This window comes from Myotis lucifugus, unplaced genomic scaffold (genome assembly GCF_000147115.1).
Source record: "Myotis lucifugus unplaced genomic scaffold, Myoluc2.0 scaffold_7, whole genome shotgun sequence".
NCBI lineage: Eukaryota > Metazoa > Chordata > Mammalia > Chiroptera > Vespertilionidae > Myotis > Myotis lucifugus.
The window spans coordinates 6,295,287-6,322,291 of record NW_005871055.1 but is presented as its reverse complement, the minus strand read 5'-3'; the positions used below and the strand labels follow the sequence as shown (position 1 = coordinate 6,322,291).

Below are 27,005 nucleotides of genomic sequence, written 5' to 3'. Positions count from 1 at the left end.
CTCTTCCCCTTTTATACTTCATTCTCTTTTCTCTCTTACTCTTTTTTTTTCCTCCTCTTTTTCCCCTCCCTTTTCCCAATTTCATTTTTGCACTCCTTTTTTTCTTTCTTTCTTTTTTCTCTTCTACCTTTTTCTCTTCTTTCCCCCTTATCTCTCAACTCTCTTAGCTCGGGTGGCCACCTTTATTTGGGGTTAGTAATATCGTAAATACAATAGTGTTTAGTGCCTGGTAGGTTGTGCCTTGTTGTGTTGTATTTTGTGCCTTTAAATTAACGCAGCAGATTCAAGCAACAGCGGCCTCCTGATCACCACACGCTCTGTCTGGGGAAAAGTTGCTGTGTGTGAAGCCTCCCTCCACCAGCCAGAAGAGCCACCACAGCTGTGAACAGCACCCACCAGAGGCTCTGCTATCAACAGAGGAGCCGCTGCTACCACAACCGCCCAAGGAGCAACCACAGCCCGAGGAGCCACTGCCACCCAGGGAGCAGCCACTGCCACCCAGGGTCCAGCCACTGAACGACTCAACAACTAGATATGTCAGTGAGATCAAACATGGGTAGACAAAGAAACCCCCAAAGGAAAGAAAAGGAGGACTCGCCAGAAAAGCAGCTAAGTGAGACAGAGACATGCAACATGACGGAAAAAGAATTCAGAATAAGGTTCCTAGAGTACATGCACCAGATGTTCAAGAAGCAAGAAGAAACAGATGAAAAAATCAACTACTTATGCAAGAAGCTAGAAGAAACAGATGAAAAAAATCAACAACTTAAGTAAGTCCCAAGAAGAAATGAAGAGCGACATAGCTGCAATAAAAAACACCATTGAAAGTATCAACAGTAGACTGGGAGAAGCGGAGGACCGAATTAGTGAATTAGAAGACACGGAAGCAAAACACACGCAAACTGTACTACAAATGGAGAAAAAAATTAAAAGACAGGAGGAGAGCCTAAGGGAGCTTTGGGACAACATGAAACGAAACAACATACGAATAATAGGGGTGCCAGAACAACAGAAAGATGAACATGGATTAGAAAACCTATTTGAAGAAATAATATCAGAAAACTTCCCTGAGGTGGGGAAGAAAAAAGTCACACAAGCCCAGAGAGTCCCAAACAAGGTGAATCCGAAAAAACCCACACCAAGACACATCATAATTACCATGGCAAATGTTCAGGACAAAGAGAGAATCTTACAGGCTGCAAGAGAGAGACAGAAAGTTACATACAAGGGATCTCCCATTAGATTATCAAATGATTTCTCAACAGAAACACATCAGGCCAGAAAAGAATGGACGGAAATCTACAAAGTGATGCAAAGCAAAGGACTGAATCCAAGAATACTCTATCCAGCAAGGCTATCATTCAAAATTGAAGGGGAAATAAGAAGCTTCACAGACAAAAAAACGCTGAGGGAGTTTATCACCACCAAGCCAGCCATGCAAGAAATACTAAAGGGATTGGTGTAAAAAGAAGAAATAACAAGCTCAGAAAGAAAACAGCCACACACACAAAAAGAAATGGCTACAAACAAGTACCTTTCAATAATAACTTTAAATGTAAATGGACTAAATGCTCCAACCAAAAGACATCGAGTGGCTGAATGGATAAAAAAACATGACCCATACATCTGCTGTCTACAAGAGACCCACCTCATTAGAAGGGACTCACACAGACTGAAAGTGAAGGGATGGAAGAATATCTTTCAGGCAAATGGAAAGGAAAAGAAAGCTGGGGTAGCAATACTTATATCGGACAAAATACATCTCAAAGTGAAGGCCATAACAAAAGATAAGGAAGGCCACTTCATAATACTAAAGGGATCAATACAACAAGAGGATATAACCCTGATAAACATATATGCACCCAATGCAGGAGCACCCACATACATAAGAAAACTTCTGGAAGATATCAGGGGAGAGATCGACAACAATACAATCATAGTAGGGGACTTTAATACACCACTGACATCACTGGATAAATCCGCTAGACAAACAATCAGCAAAGAAACAGCAATCCTAAATGACTCACTAGATCAGATGGACTTAATTGACATCTTCAGAACACTTCACCCCAAAGCCATGGAATATACATTCCTCTCAGGTGCTCATGGGACATATTCAAAAATAGACCACATATTGGGTCACAAGCAAAGTCTCCACAAATTCAAGAAGATTGAAATCATAAAAAGCATCTTCTCAGACCACGATGGCATAATGTTAGAAATAAACTTCGATAAAAACAACCCAAAATACTCAAACACTTGGAAGCTGAATAGCATGTTATTAAATATTGATTGGGTTACCAATGACATCAAAGAAGAAATTAAAAACATCCTGGACACTAATGACAATGAAAACACAACAATCCAAAACCTATGGGACACAATGAAAGCAGTCCTGAGAGGGAAGTTTATAGTTCTACACACCTACCTCAAAAAACAAGAAAAAATGGTAGTCAATCATCTAACTCTACAACTCAAAGAATTAGAAAGAGAGCAACAAGAAAACCCCAGAGTGAGCAGAAGGAAGGAGATAATAAAGATTAGAGCAGAAATCAATGAAATAGAGACCAAAAAAACAATACAGAAAATCAATGAAACCAAGAGCTGGTTCTTTGAAAGGATAAACAAGATTGACAAACCCCTAGCCAGGCTCACCAAGAAGCAAAGAGAGAGGTCCCAAATAAACCAAATCAGAAACGATAGAGGCGAAATAACAACAGACCCCACAGAAATACAAATGATTGTTAAACAATACTACGGACAACTCTACTCCAACAAACTAGACAACCTGGAGGAAATAGACAAATTCCTAGAAAAATACAACATTCCAAAACTCAATCAGGAAGAATCTAAAAATCTCAATAGGCCAATAACTATGGAAGAAATTGAAGCAGTCATCAAAAAGCTTCCAGCAAACAAAAGCCCAGGACCAGATGGCTTCTCAGGGGAGTTTTACCAAACTTTCAAGGAAGAACTAAAACCTATCCTCCTCAGACTACTACAAAAAATTCAAAAGGAAGGAACACTTCCAAGCTCATTCTATGAAGCCAGCATCACCCTAATACCAAAACCAGGTAAAGACAACACAATGAAAGAGAATTACAGGCCAATATCCCTCATGAACATAGATGCCAAAATCCTCAACAAAATCTTAGCAAATCGGATCCAACAGTACATCAGAAGGATCATACACATTGACCAAGTAGGATTTATCCCAGGAATGCAAGGATGGTACAACATCCGTAAATCAATAAACATAATACATCACATAAACAAATTGAAAGAAAAAAACCACATGGTCATATCAATTGATGCAGAAAAAGCATTCGACAAAATCCAACACCCATTTTTGATAAAAACTCTCAGCAAGGTGGGAATAGAAGGATCATACCTCAACATAATAAAGCCATATATGACAAACCCACAGCCAACATCATACTCAATGGACATAAACTAACACCATTTCCCCTAAGAACAGGAACAAGACAGGGATGCCCACTCTCACCACTCCTGTTCAACATAGTCCTGGAAGTATTAGCCATTGCAATTAGGCAAGAAGAAGAAATAAAAGGCATCCAAATTGGAAAAGAAGAAGTAAAACTGTCCTTATTTGCAGATGACATGATATTATACTTAAAAAACCCTAAAGACTCCATCAAAAAACTATTAGACTTAATAAAAGAATTCGGCAATGTGGCAGGATACAGAATTAATGCCAAAAAATCTATGGCATTTCTATACACCAATAGTGAACTTGCAGAAAGAGAGACTAAAAAAGCAATCCCATTTACCATCGCACCAAAAAAATTAAGCTACCTAGGAATAAACTTAACTAAAGAGGTAAAAGACCTCTACTCAGAAAACTACAGGACGTTGAAAAAAGAGATAGAGGAAGACATAAAGAGATGGAAGAACATACCATGTTCTTGGATTGGTAGAATCAACATCATTAAAATGTCCATACTGCCCAAAGCAATCTATAAATTCAACGCACTTCCCATTAAAATACCAACGGCATATTTCACAGACCTAGAACGAACTCTCCAAAAATTCATCTGGAATAAAAAACGACCCCGAATAGCTGCAGCGATCCTGAGAAAAGAACAAAGTAGGTGGGATCTCAATACCAGATATCAAGCTGTATTACAAAGCCACTGTTCTCAAAACTGCCTGGTACTGGCACAAGAACAGACATATAGATCAATGGAATAGAATAGAGAGCCCAGAAATCAGCCCCAACCAATACGCTCAATTAATATTTGACAAAGGAGGCAAGAACATACAATGGAGTCAAGATAGTCTCTTCAATAAATGGTGTTGGGAAAATTGGACAGATATATGCAAGAAAATGAAACTAGACCACCAACTTACACCATACACAAGAATAAACTCAAAATGGATAAAGGACTTAAATATACGACGGGAAACCATAAAAATTCTAGAAGAATACAAAGGCAACAAAATCTCAGACATATGCCAAAACAATTTCTTCACTGATACAGCTCCTAGGGCAGTTGAAACTAAAGAGAAACTGAACAAATGGGACTACATCAGAATAAAAAGCTTCTGCACAGCAAAAGAAACCATCAACAAAACAACAAGAAAGCCCACTACATGGGAGAACATATTTGCCAACAGTATATCTGATAAGGGCCTAATCTCTAACATTTATAGGGAACTCTTACAACTTAACAAAAGGAAGATAAACAATCCAATCAAAAAATGGGCAAAGGACCTAAATAGACACCTTTCAAAAGAGGACATTCAGAAAGCCAAGAGACATATGAAAACATGCTCAAAGTCGCTAATCATCCGAGAGATGCAAATCAAAACAACAATGAGATACCATCTCACACCTGTCAGAATGGCCATCATCAACAAATCAACAAACGACAAGTGCTGGAGAGGATGTGGAGAAAAAGGAACACTTGTGCACTGCTGGTGGGAATGCAGACTGGTGCAGCCACTATGGAAGACAGTATGGAGTTTCCTCAAAAAATTGGAAATGGAACTCCCATTTGACCCTGTGATCCCACTTCTAGGAATATATCCCAAGAAACCAGAAACACCAATCAGAAAGGATATATGCACCCCTATGTTCATAGCAGCACAATTCACCATAGCTAGGATCTGGAAACAGCCTAAGTGCCCATCAATAGATGAATGGATTAGAAAACTGTGGTACATCTACACGATGGAATACTATGCTGCTGTAAAAAAGAAGGAACTCTTACCATTTGCAACAGCATGGATGGAACTGGAGAGCATTATGCTAAGTGAAACAAACCAGTCAATGAAGGAAAAATACCACATGATCTCACTCATTCATGGATAATAAAGACCATTACAAACTTTTGAACAATAATAGATACAGAGGCAGAGCTGCCTCAAACTGATTGTCAAACTGCAGTGGGAAGGCCAGGGAGGGTTGGGGGACAGGAGGGAGGGGAGTAAGAGATCAACCGAAGGACTTGTATGCATCCATATAAGCATAACTAATGGACATAAGACACTGGGGGGTAAGGGAGGGCAGGGGTTTGTCAAGGGCGGGGGGGAAAAAAGGACACTTATATAATACCCTTTGTAATACTTTTAGCAAAAAATAAAAAATAAATAAAAAGAAAAAGAAAAGAAAAAATAAAAAGAGATTTAATAATTCCAACCAGAGTCTTTTGCCTCTTTTCCATTTGGGCCCACAAACAACTCAGACATAAGGAAACAAAGCAATGGTGGTAAAGATAGAATTCAGAGCACCACTATTTCATGTTGTTGGATGAATTATAAACAAGTATCTTTGCTTCATTAAAGCAATACTTAAAGTCTAGCATCATGCCAGAAAATGGAAACCACAAAAGTGCCCCCTAAACTTTGGTTGCTGGCAATCCAGTAGGGGAGACACTGGCAAACTTTTGTCCACTAAGTATTACAGTAAGATTGATGTGTTCCTTTGTGAGATATCTGAATGAAGGGGACTCATTCCAGTTTGACTCAATAGGAAGGATAAATTTGCTCATTTCACAATACTATCCTTTATTATTATTAATTATACTAATAAGACTTACCAAATTATTTCTGGCACTATGCTGTTTTATGTAGGCATTATTTTTACAATAACCCTATGATACACATGCTATTATTGTCCCATTTCACTTATGAGGAAACTGAAGTATAGAGTCTTTATCTTGACCAAAGTCACACAATTACAAGTGACAGATCCACAGGTCTATCTTACTATAAACCCTGTGTTTTAAAATGATAAGAAACTTGTAATAAGTGGGCCAGATGGAAGCTAATGAGCTAAAAGAGGAATTCCCAACTCTACACAGATGGACATTCTCACCTGTAACAAGCAATCCAGGGTACCTGTGTACCCAGAGCATCTGCCATCACGAAGGACTCTCTGATTCATCATACGTGTCCTCACAACATCCACAGGGTTGGAAGCCAGAGCCCCAGCCAGACCACAGGTGAAGCTTGAGCTAGGAAAGATACCATTAGAAAAACAAAAAGGTCACCACCACCATCAAAGACAGGAAACAGCCTCCTCCCAAACTATGTTAAAGTAACATGTAACAAGGTGAAATATATCAAAAATAAGGACCTTGCCGAAACCGGTTTGGCTCAGTGGATAGAGCGTTGGCCTGCGGACTGAAGGGTCCCGGGTTCGATTCCGGTCAAGGGCATGTACCTTGGTTGCGGGCATATCCCCATTAGTGGGGATGCAGGAGGCAGCTGATCGATGTTTCTCTCTCATCGATGTTTCTGACTCTCTATCCCTCTCCCTTCCTCTCTGTAAAAAATCAATAAAATGTATTTTTTAAAAATAAAAAATAAAATAAGGACCATATCTAGAGAGCTGTACAAACTTCTTTTTTAAAAAAAATATATTTTATTGATTTTTTACAGAGAAGAAGGGAGAGGGATAGAGAGTTAGAAACATCAATCAGCTGCCTCCTGCACACCCTCCACTGGGGATGTACCCACAACCAAGGTACATGCCCTTGACCGGAATCGAACCTGGGACCCTTCAGTCCACAGGCTGACGCTCCATCCACTGAGCCAAACCGGTCAGGGCTGTACAAACTTCTTAAACACCAGCACTGATTATACTGGCTTATAAATTCCAACCTCGGCTAAGAATATCTCGGAGGTTCTAGATGTCAAAAGAATCATAGAAACATGAAGGGACATTCTCCAAGGATGATCTATTACAGTGATTTTAAACTTCATTCATCTCATGGCAAATATAAACTAATTACTAAAATTCTGTGGCACACCAAAAACTATTTAATTTTATTTATTTATTTTTTTGCTGATTTGACAAAAATGGGTATAATTTTGATTCATTCATACTGATGGCTAATGTTGTGCTGGCTGTTGTCATGTTTTTATTTGACAATCTAATGGAAAAGAAGTCAGTACCCCTGACCGAATAGTTAGGTATTGCATGTTTTAAAAATTCTGTGGCACACCCATTGAAAATTGCTGATCTATTGCATCTATTCACCTGTAAGTAGAAATCAGAGTAACTTTAATCATCTCATGACCATATGTTTCTTCAAGATTAGAGAAAAAGATTTCCTCAATGGAATGCCCACTAGGGGCTCAGGTTCTACTAAACTTTCAGTCTCACAAGACTGCCACAGACCACACTTAGTATCAATTAACTCAGAGCAGCATGTCTCAACTTCAGCACTAAGATTTTGAACCAATAATTCTTTGTCATGTAGGTCTGTTCTAAGATGTTTAGCAGCTCCTTGGCCTCTACCCAGTAGATGCCAATAGTACTTCCCTACTCATAACTATTGGAACAGTCGCCAGAAATTGCCAAATGTCCCAAATGAGCTAAATCGCTCCTCAGTTGATTAAACTATGATGTATCCAATACTAATCTGCAGCTATTAAAAATAAATGAAGTCTGTTTGTACTGTTATGGAAAGATATTTGGAATAGATTATTAAATTTTAAAAATCAAATAAAGCCCTGGCCAGGTGGCTCAGTCGGTTGGAACATTGTCTCACACACCAAAAGGTTGTAGGCTCAATTCCCAGGCAGGGCACATACCTAGATTTCAGGTTAGATTCCAGGTTGGGGTGAGTATAAGAGGCAACCAATCGATTGTTTCACATCTATGTTTCTCTCGAAAAAAAAAAAAAAAATACACACACACACACACACACACACACACATTCTTGGGTGAGGATTAAAAAGCAAGAGAGGCAATATTGCATAGTATCATTTATACATGAAATCTAAAAACAAACAAAACTACTCCAACTCACCCGGCTGGCATGGCTCAATGGTTGAGCATTGACCTATGAACCAGGAGATCATGGTTCAATTCCGGGTCAGGGCACATGCCTGGGTTGCAGGCTTGGTCCCCAGTAGGGGGCATGCAGGAGGCAGCCGATCAATGATTCTCTCTCATCAATGATGTTTCTATCTCTCTCCCTCTCCCTTCCTCTCTGAAAACAATAAAAATATATTTTTAAAAAAACAAAGAACTACTACAACTCATAGAAACAAAGAGTAGAAAAGTAGTTGCCAGTGGCTAGGGGATGGGGAAAACAGGGAGACAGTAAAGGGTACAAATTTTCAGTTATAAGATGAATAAGGTCTGAGGAGCTAACGTATAACATGGTGGACTATAGTTGATAACACAGCATTTTATAATTGAAATCTGCTAAGAGAATAGAACTTAAATGTTTTCAAAAGAACACAAAAGGATAAACATGTCAGGTAACAGATATGTTAATTAAGTTGATGGGAAAAATTCTTTAACAATGTATACATATTAAATCATCATGTTGAACACTTTAAATACCTTTCAATTTTACTTGTCAATTTTACCTTAATAAAGATGAAAAATAATAATAATAATAAAAAGGGGATACAAAGCATATTTGTGTAATGAAGTACATGTAATATACTTTTGTAGACATATTTGCATATGCATAGAAAATACCTGGAAGGTACTTACCAAACTGTTAATAATTCCTACCTATGTAAAGGGATAAGACTGTTAATTTTTCCTGGTTCACTTCTGTATTGTAATTTTTCAAATATGAGGATATAATATTTTTATAATAGCTTTAAAATTTCTATAAATTTGCAGCAAATTTTCACCCTAAACTCATGCAAACCTAAAATATTAATTTAAAAATCCATAAACATACAGGAAGTGAGTATACACAGTGTCTCCCATCAGGCCTGAGAGAATCAGATGCTTCTTGGTGAGGTCGTAAACTGGTAGCTCCACGCCAACAACGATAGCAGCCCTCTGAGCAGTAAGAGACACGCCCTGGGTAAAAACATTAATAGGGATTCAGACATCTCTCCTGTTGGCAGGTAGAAATATACATACAGAGTAGAAAAGACCAGAGTGTAAAAAGTCAGGAACCCCAACGTTGAATTCTGATTTTGCCACTAACTGTATGACCTTGGACAGACCTTGGCCAGGACAATAACCTCTCAGAGCCTCCAGTTTCCTTGTACATACAGAGAGGATAGTACTGGGTGACCTTTAGGGTCTATTCTATGAATATTTTAAAAAGCACTAGTGCCCTGGCTGGTTTGGCTCAGTGGATTGAGCGTCGGCCTGCAGACTGAAGGGTCCCGGGTTCAATTCCAATCGGGGGCATGCAGGAGGCAGCCGATCAATGGTTCCCTCTCATCACTGATGTTTCTATTTCTCTCTCTCTTTCGCTTCCTCTCTGAAATAAATATATATATATATATATATATATATATATATATATCTTTTTTTTTTTTTTTTTAAAGCACTAGTTAACAATATTCACTTAAAAGTCATGAAACCATGCAAGGCAAAAAATTCAACATATCTGGGACCCAGAAACCGCTTCTCTATAAGAACTTAAAAAAAAGCAAACAAAAAGGTGCTCAATCTTCACAGAATTTCTTATTTATGAATTATTCAAAAGGTACTTTTCAAATCATGACATATTCCTTATATTTCCATTTTACAGATAAAATATCTTCAGGGGCAGATGTCACTCTTCTTCCCTTACTCCATTATTCCATTTGGATTAAATAAAATGATGGACATAGGAAAAATAAACTCAAAAAGGGAAAAAAGTGAAGAACTAAATCAGCTGGATCCATTTTCAAGCTTACCTTCCATAGTCCTCTCGTTCCCTCTTGCTGGTAAATGTTAATGAAGTTGCCTATCATTCCTCCTTGAATGGTGTTGTTTTGTGCTTGCATCCGTATCTAGAAATTATTTTAAAGACTAACATGAGAAAGAAGGTAGCACATTTCTCCCCAAATATAGATCCCTGAAAAATCATTCAGTCTGTTGTTTAGCAACCATTACAAGAAAAAAAAACTATAATTATAACTATTACTATAATGCTGGCTTAAATATTCTCAGTAAACTAAAATATATACGGATTGGTTCTTAGGCACTTTGGATTCAACAAAAAGCATCTAACAGAGTCTAGAACGTCTTGCATATAATAGCTCACTAAGTGTCAAAAAGAAATTAAATTTTTTAAATAGTCTTGAAAAAGGAAAGAAAATGGCATTTTTCCCTATAGGTTCTAAATAGGAAAGAGAGAATAGGATGGTAATTCTAAAAATTTAACATTACTAGTAAGAGTATCCAGTAATACCTGGCAACACTAAGCATGAACGAGCATATTTCTTAGTCACTCCAACTCCCTGCTATTTCCAACCAGCTGAATCAAAAGGCAAGCCGGCGAGTTAGCCCCGGGACAGCCACATGATGCCCGTCACACACGGTTACACCTGAACTTACAAATTAACTTTACAAGGGCCACAGTACTCACATGACCAATATTCCAACATAACATGCTGGATGTAGCTCTGTATTTTTAAGAATTAAAAGATATTTCTCACTAAAAAAATGTGTACCTTATTTTGGTTTAGGGAGCAAATACATTACCTCTAACTTCTTAAAAGGAACTGTTATTGCCATGCTAACATGTGAAAATAAACCAAAATACAGGAACTGCCTTTTTGTAACCCTGATATATGGCTTAGAGATTAAAGGAAGTATGGATATTTTTCTCCAGCAATCTTGCATCAACACTGGGTAAAATTATGGTAAGAGTGCCTGCACACATTGTACCTTCACTGTGCATAACTGTAGTGTTCTCAACATGCTGCTGCATGAAGTTTTGATGCTTGTCAGAATCTCCTATCAGACTGAAGGCTCTCTCAGGGCAGGGCTTTTGTCTTACTAATTTTTGGATTCTCAACACTAAAAGTACTCCAACTGGTCCAAGGTAGAAGCATAGTGAATTCTGGTTAAATAATTTGGGCAAAAAGGAAAGGGAGGGAGAAAGAGGAATATATGAGAGGTTTCAAAAAGTAACTCACAACTAATTTTTATTTTCTTTAATGAGTTTATCCCCTTGCCTTATTCCAAACAGGATTTAAGAAGGTTGTAATCCCTAGGATTGTCAACAAGGTCATCTGGTATGTCTAACTGTGGTTAAGTAAATATTTCCAGAAACTGAATTAACCTAAAAATGCATTTAGAAATGGTCATTAATAAGCAGACTTCTGTAAAATTTGAAGCCCATCTACTTTTTAATGAACCAATAAAACAAGGGAGATTTTCAATGAAAAATTCAAATGGATCCAAACCTAAATTTTTTTCTGCTTAATTGTCAAAATACTCATCTCTAAAATGAGCTCTACTTTCGTATCAATGGGAAACCTACCTAGTGGATATTTATAAGTTAGTTTTCACAACACTTAAATTATAAACAGAGTCAGTGTATGTTATATTCACAGATTTTCATTATCTGTATCTTGTTCTCAGTAAGAAAATGTAGATTGTATCTAGAGATATAAAAAGCACTGCTTACTTTCAAAACATCAGTTGGATTGGCAATGGCTGAGGACATGACTCCAGAGAGAATTCCACAGACCACATTTATCAGAAGGGTTTCATCTGCAAACAAAGACATTATCTGACTTTTCATATATACAGAGCTCTTCATGTGAATACCTCAAATGCAGGTGTAATTCATTTACATACCATTTGTTCTTAAGAGAATAAAGAAATTTAGACCTTATGAATCAAGTAATTTCAAAAGGATTAGGAATTTTGCTGGCTAAAGGGATTTTACTTAGCAAAGTTTCTTGCAATCTGAAAAGGAATGTGAATTATCTCACAAAGTAAATAACCATCTACCAATTCACTTTTGTGTGTAAATGCAGATCATAATAGTAATTTAGACGAGGTATGTCTGGTAGGAGAATAAAAGAGGAATACTCCTATGAGATAACATGGTGACAAAGTTTTAAAGCACATCTTATATATTTAATGTAAATTATAATGAAGCACTTTCAAGGCATCTTAGCTCCTGTTCACCACTCTCATGTAACAGCTAGCTGGAGCTTGCCCCTTTGTAAAAACAAGTAAGGTTCTATGGATTAAAGCCGTCACAGATTCAACAGTTCTAATACTTCTAATGGAGTATTAGAACTCAGTTCTTAATACTAAGAAATGTAGTCACTGCTTTTATGAAATACAGGTGATAATTCCTATGATTTTAGGAAATTCTGCATTGCCTAGAACGATAACATATGCTCTAGTCTAAGCATTTTGCTCTTTTTAACTTTTAATCCCCTAAATTCAGTTGATAACTGACTTGCTGTAAGCACAATTCATTTAGACTTCACACCTAGAGCTCTCCTCAGAGCAGTAAAGTCACAAGTAAGTCAAAGAAAATCTAATACAAAATCACTTGAATAAAAAGACAACCTCCTGCCTACAAGTGGAAAAAAGATTCTCCACTGACCTTCTGGGCGTTCCACAAATAATCGCTTCAAGCTCTGGTAAGTGCCTATCTTGATGGTGCCATAGGAAGCCTGGCGTAACATCGCAGGGGCAATCCTGTCAAACCAAGTACAAAGGGACAAGAAAATTTTAAAAATCACATACAATCTTCTAGAAGAACCACAGGCAGAGATACAATCACCCATTTGTCTTCTACAAACTACACAAAACAGGTATCTTAAAATTAAAAATCCAACAAAAACTTGGGTTTTTTTAAATTGTTTTTTATTGATTTCAGAGAGAAAAAGGAAGAGGGAAAGATAGAAATATCAATGATGAGAATCATTGATTGGCTGCCTCCTGCACGCCCCCATTCTGGGATCAAGCCCCCAACCCAGGCATGTGCCCTGACCAGGAATCGAACTGTGACCTCCTGGTTTCATGGGTCAACGTTCAACCACTGAGCCACACCAGCTGGGCAACATAGTTTTAAAAAATATATAAGTATAATCCAAAAAGGTTATAAATACCTGAGCAAATTATTATCTCACTAAGTGAAAACTCAGCCCCTCATATTTATTATCAATGAAACCATAAGTGAACATGTGGTTCTATTTGCCCATTCATGTTAAAATGAAAAAAGGCTTTGCTTTCTCAGTACAGTGCACCTAATGAAATCTGGCCTCTGGAAGCATCTATCGTTCTTGCGTTGATGCTCTGGAGCCCACCTCCTACCTCCTTGGGGGGGCCCTGTTTCAGCTTTTTCCTCTCCCTCCCTGACCCCAGAACCACCTGTGGCATTTGTACTCCAAGCTCTCAGCACTTCCCACTTCCTTCTCGAATTGCAATCTGGCTTCCTTCCACCTTCTCCATCAAAACAGGTGGCCAACCGACATCTGTGTTGCTAAATTAAATGATGCTTTTCAATTAGCATCTTACATAACATCTTGCAGTATTTGCTACTCCGCTCTGTCTTACTTGCAGCTGTCTCCTCCCTGAGTTGCCACAACATCGCCCTCTCCCATTTCTTTTCTTTCCTGTACAATGTAGAGTATACAGCATCCTACCGCTGTCCTCTGGGGTTTCCCGGAATCTGTCCTATGCTTTCATTTCCCCTTGCTCCACACACTGCCTGGGTGAGCTCAGCTATTGCCATTGCTTCACCTGACCACTCTTAAATTCATGTTTCCAACATGGATCCAAAGATACATTTCCAACTTCTTCCTAATTTGTCAATTCACACGTACTATACCTACCTCCAATCAGGTAACCCACACTGCATTAATTATCTTCCCTGTCTAAACAATCACCTCTCCTCTCTGTATCCTAGACAATGGCCAAAACCAGAAATTAAGATATTAGCTTTGATTCCTACTCCTCCACAAACCCCCTCATATATTAGGTCAAACAATATGTCAATCCTATGCCCTAACTAGCTTTCTAAACTGTCTTCTTTTTCTCCATCCCCAAAACAAACACCCCAGGCAGATCCTTGTCTCTGCTTCCTATGTGACTGCCTGCTTCCAGTGTTACAAGTCTCTAATTCTTTCTCCACACGGCAGGCAGGCATTTTTTTTAACAATGAAACTTAATTATCGTAGTTCCTCTACTTGAAACCCTTCAGTGGCTCCTCTCGGCCACAAGTGTAGAAAATTCAAGTACTGCCCTAGCTGCTTTGGCTCAGTGGATAGACCGTCAGCCTGTGGACCAAAGGGTCTCAGGTTAGATTCCAGTCGAGGGCACATGCCAGGATTGTGGGCTCTAACCCCAGCAGGGGACGTGCAGGAGACAGCCGATCAATGATTCTCATGATTGATGTTTCTCTCTCTCTCTCCCTCTGCCTTCCTCTCTGAAATCAATATTTTTTTTAAAAAAATTCAAGTATTTACAGGCACTAGATAGAAGCTGTACTGATAAAAGTGGGCTGGATCTAACTGCACACACACACTATGTGAGTGGCAGAGGTTTTGGAAAATCAGAGAAAGCACTGTTAAATGCAGTTACTATTATCATAAGTGAATGAATGTGGGCCCAATGTTGATTTCTCTTGAGAAAATGGAATCTCAGATTTTTATGTGCAGTTTCTCATATTTAAAGTATTGGCTCAGTTGAAAAGCAAAATCCTTCAGAGACTGGTGGGTGGGAGGGCTCTGAGGCACCACTCTGGTGGTATATGGGACAATATCAAGGTGCTTAGCATGGCCTGAGGTTGTCCATGTCTTAACCCCTTATTAGCTCTCCATCTGCACCTTTTACTATTCACCAACTCCTACGCAAAATCCATGCTGAACTACTTGCATTTCTAGGTGTACTATGCTCTCTTGCACTTATTACTGGTTCTGTAGGAGCATAGTTTCTAACTTCACCTAGCTAACTCTTCTTGATCCTTTAAGGAAAGAGCTGGTGCCTTCTGAATTGAGCAGCTTTCCTGAAAATGTTCTTCATCCTTATCCAACAGTCTGGGGCTGATACCTCTACCAGACTCTAGTACAGTCGTGGGCAAACTACGGCCCGCGGGCCGGATTCGGCCCATTTGAAATGAATAAAACTAAAAAAAAAAAAGACCATACCCTTTTATGTAATGATGTTTACTTTGAATTTATATTAGTTCACACAAACACTCCATCCATGCTTTTGTTCCGGCCCTCCGGTCCAGTTTAAGAACCCATTGTGGCCCTCGAGTCAAAAAGTTTGCCCACCCCTGCTCTAGTACTTACCAGACTCCACTGTAATCCCCTGAGTGTCATCTGCAGCCCAGTAAATGACAGTTCCTTCAGGACAATGTGCCACTTCTGATCCCTATTTGTCCTCCCAGATCCATTCTTATCCATCTCTGTTCTGCTCTGTGCCCAGACAGGATCACCTAGTCCCCTCTGCTAGCTGACTTTCAGGTGGATTCAGCCACAAAAGGTGGGAGGGAGGGAGGAGAAAGAAGCAGAGGTACTTCTTCAATCTGGGCACCACCAAAACACCCCTTGACAACTGTTTATTCCTTCAAGGCTCCAGCCATGGTAGTCTCTGCCAAACTATTCCCATCCTAGGGTTGGTAACAATCTCCCCCTTTGCTAGTTTTTAGGTATCTCAATATCCTTCACTTGCTCCCTTAACCCTTAAATGGTCCCTTCATTAAACTCTCTTCATTTAAACCACCCAAATGAATTCTGTTTCTTGCAGGGACTCTGACATAGGCAGGACCCTACTCTGTCTTACTCATTTTCTTATCTAGTGCCTACTGCACACTGTTAATTAAATATTAGATTAAAGAAAAGTAGTTCACTAACAACTCTTTCCCATGGAAATACGATACCATTTTCATTATGGCAAAAATCTTGGTAATTCATAATAGCCATGGGAAAGGGCTATTTTCAGAGTAAAAAACTAAATTACAGGATTTTTTTTACAACAAATGTAATTTTAGATTATCTATATTTTAGTATAATAAAAACATAGTTTCACCACAACTTTCTCTATGTAAAATACAATAAAGTTGACATTAGAAATGAAAAACCTACCATGTTACTTGCTTTTTAAAAATACACCTCAAACTTTTACTTTTTCTCTATGAGGTCTTAGTCTGAAAAAGTTTCATTTGAAAGGTCAGCAGTAGAATATAAATATACAAAGGTCACTTACCCAGAATACAAAGCTTTCAGGCCTTCTTCTCTGCCTATCCTCACTAATGCATGCAACATTCCTCGATACCGAATTTCTTTAAAGTTTGCATCATTTGTCTGGCCTTGAATCTGGAGCCGTGTCTTGGTTAAATCAATTGGAAATGTACCTTAAAATTTTAAAGAAAGAAATATTTTCACTTAATTAAAAGAAAGTCCACTAAGTAAAGGATACATAGTGACATATTACTAAAGAGACATTTAGACTATGATGTAAACTAAAACAGAAACAGCCCTGACCAGTTTGGCTCAGTGGATAGAGCGTCGGCCTGCGGACTGAAGGGTCCCAGGTTTGATTCCGGTCAAGGGCATGTACCTTGGTTGCGGGCACATCCCCAGTGAGGAGTGTGCAGGAGGCAGCTGATTCGATGTTTCTTCTGTCATTGATGTTTCTTGACACTCTATCCCCTCTCCCCTTCTCTGTAAAAAACCCAATAAATATATATTAAAACAACAACCACAACAAAAAAAAAACAGAAACAGATCTTTGCAATCTTTTTCCTATTAGAAAATGGGAACCAAAAGATTTTTTTTTAGCCCTAACCGGTTTGGCTCAGTGGATAGAGGGTCGGCCTACAGACTGAAAGGTCCCAGGTTTGATTCCAGTCAAGGGCATGTACCTTGGTTGCAGGCACATCCCCAGTAGGAGGTGTGCAGGAGGCAGCTGATTGATGTTTCTCTCTCATCGATGTTTCTAACTCTCTATCCCTCTCCCTTCCTCTCTGCAAAAAAATCAATAAAATATATATTTTTTTAAAAAAGATTTCTTTTAAAAGACATAGATATATTTTCCTCTTTTAACATTTTTATTTATGTTCTATCTTATTCTACATAGGATTTGAGGAAACTACATTGCTAAAAAGTAGATAGATGGAATGATTTAGGTAACCAAGAAATCCATTTTTAAATATAAGTTATTTTGGCTGTCTGGGTGGCTCAGTTGGTTGAGCATCATTCTGTACACAAAAAAAGTTGCAGGTGTGATTCCCAGTCAGGGCACATACCTAGATTTCAGGTTCCTCACTCTATGTTCTATAGTCTAAAAGTAAATCTGTTAGAGTAAAAAGTTTAATATAATGCCTAACAGATAGTTCACCCAAACATGTGAAACTCATACTCAGTAAATGTGATGTATTATGTCAATGGGAGAGCCCACCGGCATGGGTAGGGGTTAATGCACCTCAACCCCTGGGCACTGGTCCTCACTGGCCCCTCAGGGGCAGACCTTCATCCCAGAACAGCAGTGACTGAGCCCTGGAAGCAAATGAAGTGTCCAGCCCAGCACCTGGCACTCAGCAGCTGTTCAATCAATATTTGTTGATAGAGTGCTTACAGCTCTTTTAGAATTTGTCCAGCAGGTCTTCCGGCTTTTACCAGAAAGCACACCACCCCCCACCCCCCCTCCGCAAATAAAAAAATTTGTTGACTGAATGATTCTAGGGAATAAACACAGGAATAAACAGGCCCTGCTGTGGAACTCAACTAATGTGAAGAAGTCACAAATGCCGAAACCGGTTTGGCTCAGTGGATAGAGCATCGGCCTGCGGACTGAAGGGTCCCAGGTTCGATTCCGGTCAAGGGCATGTACCTGGGTTGCGGGCACATCCCCGGTGGGAGATGTGCAGGAGGCAGCTGATCGATGTTTCTCTCTCATCGATGTTTCTAACTCTCTATCTCTCTCCCTTCCTCTCTGTAAAAAATCAATAAAATATATTAAAAAATATATATTTAAAAAAAAAAAAAAAGAAGTCACAAACAGGATCTGGATCATGTGCATATTCAGGAAGTGATGGCATAACGACAGGAAATCGAATCTGGCTCGGGAAGGCCTTGGAGCTCCTCGAACTCTTTTTTTTTTTTTTTTAATATGTCTTATTGATATCAGAGAGGAAGGGAGAAAGGGGGGAGGGAGGGAAGGAGAGGGAGGGAGGAGAGAGAGAGAGACACCAATGATGAGAGAGAATCATCAATTGGCTGCCTCCTAAAGGCCCCACACAGGGGACCAAGCCCGCAACCTGGGCATGTGCCTGGACCAGGAATTGAACTATGATCTCCTGGTTCATAGGTCGACGCTCAACCACCTAAACCACACCAGCCAGGTGCTCCTCAAACTTCTTTACAGCCAAATGTGTTAAGGGTGGGGGCAAAGTAAGGAACATACAAGGAAAATAGGGACTGACGTAATTCAAAAATGATTCATAAAACTTATTTGTTCAACAGTTTAACTTTCTCCCCACTAAACTTTGAACTCTAAACTGCCAGTAAGTTGCCAAATGACTATTTGTCTAAAAAAGCATACCAAAAGTAGGACATTTTGAATTCTAGATTAATAGTCATAACCCCATATTCTATGCTTGAACTATATTCAGATCAAACACCAATTGCGAACTTAGGTTTTAAAATCACTGTCACATACAGCAGGTGAATTGACCTGACTCCAGCCCCTGGGCTCCTTACCGCATTCAGCTGTGATGGAGGCCAACCCTCCATACACAAAGGGCTTCCAGTTGAGGGCCGACATGCTCACACCTGTCCTTCTCCTTTGATTCACAGAAACAGCCTCCAACAGGATCTTTCCTGGGAACAAATGGAAGCCGTTTCAAAGTTGGAATTTCTCACACAGGCAGTTTCTTCTTTAAACTTGTGTTTGAGTTGGAGAGCACTGTCAGATGTTATCACTGAAACTCTCCTGCAACAATTCCCAACGAGTCTGTGATAGGAACCTTGCCTCAATAAAGCAAAGCACCCCTATCCACTAAACTCCAAATCAGCAACTACTATTCTCACTTTATCAGTTGCCTAATTCTCATTCAGGCCTTAAGTAACCCAATATACTGATATCTTGATATGTGTATATGCATTCAGTGTAGTACAATGGAGGCTATTTTCTGGGTAGTCTATTTTCTGTTCTTCAATATTTGCTATTTGTCACTGTCTTTGTGAGTCCCTCCTGGGAGCCACTGAAGTCCCTCAGGGGCACTGGAGGAGAAAAAAAGTGCTGCAGTTCAGTGTCACAGGTATAATGACAATTACTTAAAATTACCAAAATATACTTCTAGTTTACACTGTCAGCTCTGTTCTCTTACCCATCTATATATATAAACAGGTAATATGCAAATAGCCAGGCGTCACGACCAGCTCAGGAGGAGGCTGCATTTACGACCACTCAGGAGGAGCTGCGAGTGCAGATGGGCGAGAGGGGACTGCGTGCCACCCCCACCCCAGCGGACACACACCAGGGGTGGAGGCGTGCTCTGAGCTGCCTCGGCACGGCTTGGAGCACACCCCCGGTGGGTGGTGGCAGCAGCCCGGAGCAAAGCAGCCCGGGTCCCAGATGCCTGGTGGCAGCTGGAGTAAAGCAGCCCAGGTCCCAGATGCCTGGCGGCAGCTGGAGCAAAGCAGCCCAGGTCCCAGATGCCTGGCGGCAGCTGGAGCAAAGCAGCCCAGGTCCTGGGTGCCTGGTGGCAGCTGGAGCAAAGCAGCCCAGGTCCTGGGTGCCTGGCAGTGGCAGGAGCAAAGCAGCCTGGGTCCCGGTGGGTGGCGGCAGCAGCTGGAGCGAAGCAGCCCAGGTCCCGGGTTCCGGAGGGAAGCCAGTGCCAGCAACCAGGGGAAGGAAGGCCTTTTAGTATATAATAGCTGGGAGGCAGCTTGGTGTGAAGGAAAAAGGCAGACTCTGGGGTCAGAGCCTCACCACTTCCTTCCTTTCAAGGGAAGTTCCTGTTAACCTCTATGTTTTTTCTTCATTAACAACAACATCATCATCATCATCACAGCAGCCAACAAAACCTATTAGGGGTAAAGCCCATACTTTTATTCACTAAGCTAAGTAAAATATCTAGCTTTCAGACCTATTGTGGGGATAAATTTAAAAAAAAAAAAAACTAGCACAAAGACACTAAATAAACACCTGCTTTCATCCTCCTTTCCTGTAATAGATCCTGGTCCACTGAGACATACATTCACATGCCTGTCACATTCATTATATGTTCTGTAGTTTTATACAATGAAGTTGGTAAATATGGCCTCATGTCCATTAACCAGAAATACATGCAAGTTAACACACTTTTGTGTATATACTATCAAAAATCATTATTGCTGGTTTAAAATAAAACTTCTACTTACTAGAGTCATTACTGGCCAGCAATATGCCCAATGTTTCTACTTTGAATGTTTTAGACATTTCCCAGGAGAAGCCTACCATTAGTCACTATTGACAAGATTGTCAGTTCTCAACAAAGTCAAGTGGCTTCCTTAAACTAAGAGAAAACAAAAGGAACCCAAAGGGGTCTCTAAATAGATCTACCAATAGCTATTCCTCATTTATGGACATTAAGCAAATTCGGAATAGTTACAAATGAATTAGGCAGATGGCCTCCTAAGCATGGAACTAGAAAAGCATCATATGATTTATGTATTGCAGTACTAAGAACAAGCCACGTCTTTGAAAATTCATCTCCCTGTTATCCTTGAAAACATTTAATAGTATCTGTACTTAGCCTTAATAAATTCATAACTAATATAATGATTAACACTAAGTTACAGACTGTCCAATAATTCATTTACTGTCCAGCAGTACCTTCCTTAACCCACTGTTGGATTTTGCTGACTCCAAGTTAAAAAGCAAAATGATAACTACATGCGCTGGCCAGGTAGCTCAGTTGATTACAGGTTGTCCTGAATTCCAAAGTTGTGGGTTCGATCCCCTATCAGGACACATACAAGAAACAACCAATGAATGCATATGTAAGTGGGATAACCAATTGATGTCTCTCTCTCCTTCTCTCTCTCTCTCTCTCTCAAAAATCAATTAAAAATGATAACTATATAACAATGACATATAGAAAGTTCAGTATAAATTTCAGTGGATTCCCCCAACAAATTTGGGATAGGAGGACCGAAAAAGTGACCAGGAAGGCAAGTCTCAGCTGATGGGGACAGAGCTGGGCTTCCAACTCCAAGAGTTTTGCTTCCAAGTGCAGAATTCTTCCTGCTGCCACCTGAGGCTGTACACGAAAGGAGGAGTGATGGCATTTTAATTAATGAGAAAATATTACTAGGCTTCAAAAGGTACTACTGATAAGATGCATCTTATAAACACAAATGTGCTTAATTTAAGAGAAAAGCCTAAGAGAAAATAATAGTCAGAAGGTAGTCAATCTAAACAGGGATAATTTATTTTCTAACAACAACAAAGATAGTGTTCATATGATTCTTTTTTCAGGGTACTTGTACTGAGGTGAAAGCCACATACTATAAAATAAACCATCTTAGCAAACACTTCAGTGGCACTTACTTTATTCAAAATGTTGTGCAACCACTACCTTTATCCAGTTCCAAAAAATTTCATCACTCCACAGGATAACTATTAAGCAGTTGCTCCCCATCACCCCCTTCCCTAACCTCCATATGATTATTTTCTTAGTGTGATACTGCATATACATCAAGCATCTGTGTGGAATATAGAGGATTCCTCATCAGTAGTTCCTAACCTGGTTGTGAAGCTTCTTAAAAATGCAGACACCAGGGCCCCATCAACAGAATGAGGATCTCAGGAACATCCCAAGCATCTATGTTGTTACTGAAAATCAGTGGGTAAATATATTATGGCCAATTCAGATGTTGGAATACTTATCACTTAAATTCCTGTTTTAAGTATTTAATCCTCAAAGATAACAATATAGTTCATTCTCTTTTTATATATATATTTTTTATTGATTTCAGAGAAGGGAGGAGGGGGAGAGAGAGAGAGAGAGAGATCAATGATGAGAAGGAATCATTGACAGGCCCCTACTGGGGATTGAGTCCACAACTCAGGCATGTGCCCTTGACCAGAAGCGAACCTGGGACCCTTCAGTCTGCAGGCTGTCTGACACTGAGCCAAATCGGCTAGGGTTAGTTCATTATTTTTATTCATCTTATTAAGTAACAATTTTTTCTACAATGAATATAGTATGTGTGTCTATGCCATTTATATGGACATAAACACGCATACGTATATACACAAAAGATATCCTCTAAAATGTCAGCAAAAATTTATGGGAAATGGGATTACACTAACTTCTAACTTAAAAACAAAACATTTATCAAAGGCGACATTGTCATATGACCTCATGCCATCTAACTAACTTCCTGGTTTCCTGCCACTACTTTTTGTTTTGCTAGTTTAGTTTTAATGAGATTTGGCTTCTGTTGGTTTTTATATTAACTTTTAGTTAGATCACAACCCAGAATTTCTGAGTTATTCTCATCTGTAAATACTCAACTAGAGCTCAAATTATTGTGGAGTTGCCTCCCCATGGTTTTAAATCATGTGGGATGGTGTACCTACCCATTAGTTCCTATTCAGATGTACCACCACAATAAACATGTCTTCCACAAATGATGTCAACTCCTGCATCCCGAATTAAACTGTAAGAAAATACTTCCTGTTCAATTACAATTTTTAAAAATTAGCTAGGAAGCGAGGGGAAAAAACTTTTGAGTTCTTCTCCTTTCCTTTCTGAATGCTAAGACTAGATCCCTGAGCAGTTAAGATTACTGTGCCTTCCCAAGTTAATGTTTGTTAAGAAGAATTTGGCTTAAATAACAACCAGAGAACATCAGTAGTTGGTCAAACATCCAAGAAAAGGTTCTAGCAAAGACTGGAATATTCAGTAAGCCATACTGACCACAGCCAGCTGCAACAGGGCTTATTTTAGGCTGAAATCTCTGCTGAGTAAACAAAACCAATTCTTTGTCTTTTGAGTTCCTTTTGGAGGGGTTCTTCTCACACCCGTTCCTGAACTTCCTAGTATAATTGTTGGGGAAAATCACAATCCTAATGAAGTGCCATGACTGACAGGCCAACACAAGCAGAGAGACTCATGTGTCCTTAGCAATCACTAGTGTTTGGAAGGGATTATAACTTGGTAAAAATTCCAGTGTCAGGTACAGACAGCAGTGGCTGTCGGTCAGTGCCCCCTTTGCATTTCTCTTTAGATATACCCTCTAGAGCAGGGGTGGGCAAACTTTTTGACTCGAGGGCCACAATGGGTTCTTAAACTGGACCAGAGGGCCGGAACAAAAGCATGGATGGAGTGCTGGTGTGAACTAATATAAATTCAAAGTAAACATCATTACATAAAAGGATACGGTCTTTTTTTTTTTTTTTTAGTTTTATTCATTTCAAACGGGCCGGATCCGGCCCGAGGGCCGTAGTTTGCCCACGGCTGCTCTAGAGTCTAGCCTGAGTTAACAGCCAGAGACCACAGAAGGCAGTAAAGGTCTTCTTTACTCCTTCTGAACACAATACAAATAACGGTAGATGCCATTATTGACTATTTGATATGTCAGGCATTGCTGTACCTTTTCCACTTAAAGGATTTTATTTAATTATCACAACTCCATGAAATAGGTATCATTAGCCTCATTTCACAATTGAAATAGTCTCAGAGAGGAAACATGACTTTCCCTAGTCACACAACTACAAAGTCCTCAAACATAAGCATAAGCAGGGTAGGGAATTCTGAATATTCATAATAAATGTAATATTTTCTTGCAGGAGAAATACAAAATTCTCTCTTTTTTTTTAAAGTGTTTCCTGGCTCTAGCCGGGTTGCTCAGTGGATAGAGCTTCAGCCTGTGGACTGAAGGGTCCCTGGTTCGATTCCTGCCAAGGGCACACACCCGGGTTGCGGGTTCGATCCCCAGTAGGGGACTTGCAGGAGGCAGACGATCAATGATTTTCTCTCATCATTGATGTTTCTATTTCTATCTCCCTCTCCCTTCCTCTCCAAAATAAAGAATATAAAATTCTTTTAAAAAGTGTTTCCTGAGTGCAAATGTCTATACAAATTATGAACTTCAAAGGATTCTCCCCACACTAAATATGTTGTTACATAACCTCTGAATTATATTTTTTTCTTACTTAGCACTTATTTTTCTCCTCACCATATTTGTACAGCTGCAAAGAGAGGTAATTAAATACAGTAATTGCTACTGGAACTTCTGAAAGCTTCCCAAGTTTCTCTAACATCATTAATTCTGGATAAGTTTTTTCTATTTTATTTGTGTTCCCTTTTCATTCTGCAGTCCTAAATTGTAATCACAGTCTTGAAAGTTCAGTGCGTTTATAAACCTTTATTCCCCGCCTTGCATGAACTTTTCCTATTTCCTATTCTTTTTAAGGGTATAGGATGAAAAATAAGCTCATCACAGACTTATAAATGTGAGATTTGAAAGGAATGTTAGAAACTATCTCATATGACTTTGGGTGGTGGGCACACAGTGCAATATACAGATCTTGTAACATAGAAACCCACACCTGAAACCTATGTGTTTCAGGTCACCCCAATAAATAAAAAGAAAACTACGTATCATTTCACATGAATTACCTGATCCCATGGCCACAAGACTTGGCAGCCACAAAGCAAAGACCACTTTTCTTTCCACTTTTCTCACTACTTGGTGAGGATGAATCTAGAATGTGCCGGCAGTCGCAACATTGTTTTGCTATTCTTGCGCAGGAACAAGGCTGACCATCGCAACTGCTTTCCATTAAATTACTTACACCCAGAAAGACGCTGACATCCAGAGCTCCGTTACCTTCCCAAGCACATCAATTCGACCGGTCCTTGCGAACATAAGCCAACCCGGCGTGTCGCGGGGCAGTTCAAAATGCAGCGAGCCCTTTCCCGGAGCAGAAGCCGCGGTGCCGCCTGGCACCCTGAATGAAGCACGAGTGGGAGGGACGCGGAGGAGGCGAAGCGCACTGCGGGACAGCGATGCCGGGCGGATCGCACACCTGGATCTCGGCGACGCGGGCGCTGGAGTCACCCCACACCGCCGAGTGATGAGGGGGGGAGCCGGCGCTCCGCACTCCGAGGAACCCTTCCCGACCGCCAGCGAACCGGACCTGCACGCGCACCGCAGGGTAGAGGCAGCGCCGGCTCTCCGGAACCGCAGTCCCGACCACAGTCCCAACCCCAGCCCCAGCCCTAGCCCCGGCCGTCCCGAAGGGCAGCGCCGGCGGGTGCCCGGCGCCGCGGGAAAGGGGCCGGGCCGGAGGAGGGGAGCCCGAAGCACGCGCTGCGGCCAGGAACTTACCAGCGGCGCCGGTCCTGCGCACCAGCCTGCCCAGGGCCTCACCAGGTGGCAGACGCCAGCGGCTGCCCGGAAGCTGAAGGAAAAGCGGCTGAGCACAGGGGGCGGCCCAGAAGCCCGCGCGCAGCCTCCGCGGCCCCGCCCACGGCCTTGGCTCCCATTGGCCGCTCTACTCACTGCCCCGCCTATTCCCACCCTGCCCCGCCCACCGGAGCCAGCCCCAAGCTGCCGCGGGCGCCGCGCTGGCAGGAGGGAGAACTGCGTGCGGCCGGGCTGGGGGCGCCTCCGGAGGCCTCTGAGCTCCGCTTGGTTGAAAGAGGAACTTCGGGAATGAAGGGAGAGACACGGAAAGGAGCCTTCTCAGGGTGCTGATCCTTTCCACTGAACCTCCCAATCAAAAGGAATAAACTTGCACTTTTTTTTTCCGATCTGGTTTCTCTTCAGATCGCATAAATCCTTCGCCTTTTTAAAAAATAGTTGACATTTAATATTATATTAGTTTCAGGTGGTTAGACATGTATATAACTTATGAAATGATCTCTCATAAGTCTAGTACCCACCTGACAGTGCAGTTATTACAATATTATTCACTGTAGTCCTTATGCTGTACTTTACATTCTCGTGACTACTTTAACTACCAATCTGTACTTTCTTTTTATTTTTATTGTTCCAAATATTCCACATGTCCCCCATCCTTCCCCCGCATTGCCCCCCTCCACCTGGTTCCCACCCCACACCAGGCATTCACCACCCTATTGTCTGTGTCCATAGGCAATGTTAATCTCTTCCTGCGCCCCCCTCCACCCTTCCCGCTGAGATTCCTCAGTCTGTTCCATGTTTCCATACTTCTGATTCCATTTTATTTATCCGTTTATTTTGTTCATTAGATTTCTTGTTCTTTATTTTTATTTTTAGATTCAATTGTTGACAGATACGTATTTACTGCCATTTTATTGTTCATATTTTCTCCTTCTTCCTCTTCTTGAAGAATATCCTTCAGCATTTCATGAAATACTGGTTTGGTGGTGATAAACTCCATTAGCTTTTTCTTGTCAGTGAAGCTTCTTATCTGACCTTCAATTCTAAATGATAGCTTTGGAAGAAGCAACCCTGTAGGTTGTTGTGTGTAAAAAGAAAGACAAAGATTCTTTTTAGTTGAAATTCTCTAACTATGGCCTGTAAAGCTATTCTAAAAGTAAATAATAAATGATAGCTTTGTTGGGTAGAGTAATCTTGGTTGTAGGTCCTTGGCATTCATCACTTTGAATATTTCTTGCCACTCCCTTCTGGCCTGCAAAGTTTCTGTTGAGAAATCAGCTGACAGTCCTATCCACGCTCCCTTGTACATATGCAACTAGCTGCTTTTCTCTTGCTGCTTTGAAGATTCTCTCTTTGTCTTTAACCTTTGGCATTTTAATTATGATGTGTCTTGTGTGGGTCTCTTTGAGTTTCTCTTGTTTGGGACTCTCTGCACTTCCTGG

The 27,005-nt window shown here is 40.4% G+C and overlaps 1 protein-coding gene and 1 non-coding gene across 9 annotated transcripts in view; one reads left to right on the top strand and one right to left on the bottom strand.

Moving 5' to 3' along the window:
* The window catches only part of SLC25A30 (solute carrier family 25 member 30), a 27,580-nt gene extending 1,972 nt beyond the window's left edge, over positions 1-25,608 (bottom strand). Inside the window, exons 1-8 of one of the 8 annotated variants that reach the window (XM_006083528.3) lie at positions 25,528-25,608; positions 18,901-19,020; positions 16,406-16,553; positions 12,795-12,889; positions 11,856-11,941; positions 10,135-10,230; positions 9,177-9,301; positions 6,341-6,479 (exon numbers count right to left, since the gene is read on the bottom strand). In XM_006083528.3, coding sequence (XP_006083590.1) covers positions 6,341-6,479; positions 9,177-9,301; positions 10,135-10,230; positions 11,856-11,941; positions 12,795-12,889; positions 16,406-16,553; positions 18,901-18,964 — 753 coding nt within the window. In that variant the 5' untranslated portion in view covers positions 18,965-19,020; positions 25,528-25,608. The other 7 variants (XM_023748407.1, XM_023748404.1, XM_023748394.1 and 4 more) reach the window with 7 other exon arrangements.
* On the top strand, positions 17,767-17,829 carry LOC111824682. Its single transcript, XR_002827774.1, has one exon. It is a non-coding gene; the product is annotated as a U7 small nuclear RNA (small nuclear RNA).
* Positions 25,609-27,005: the final 1,397 nt, after the last annotated feature.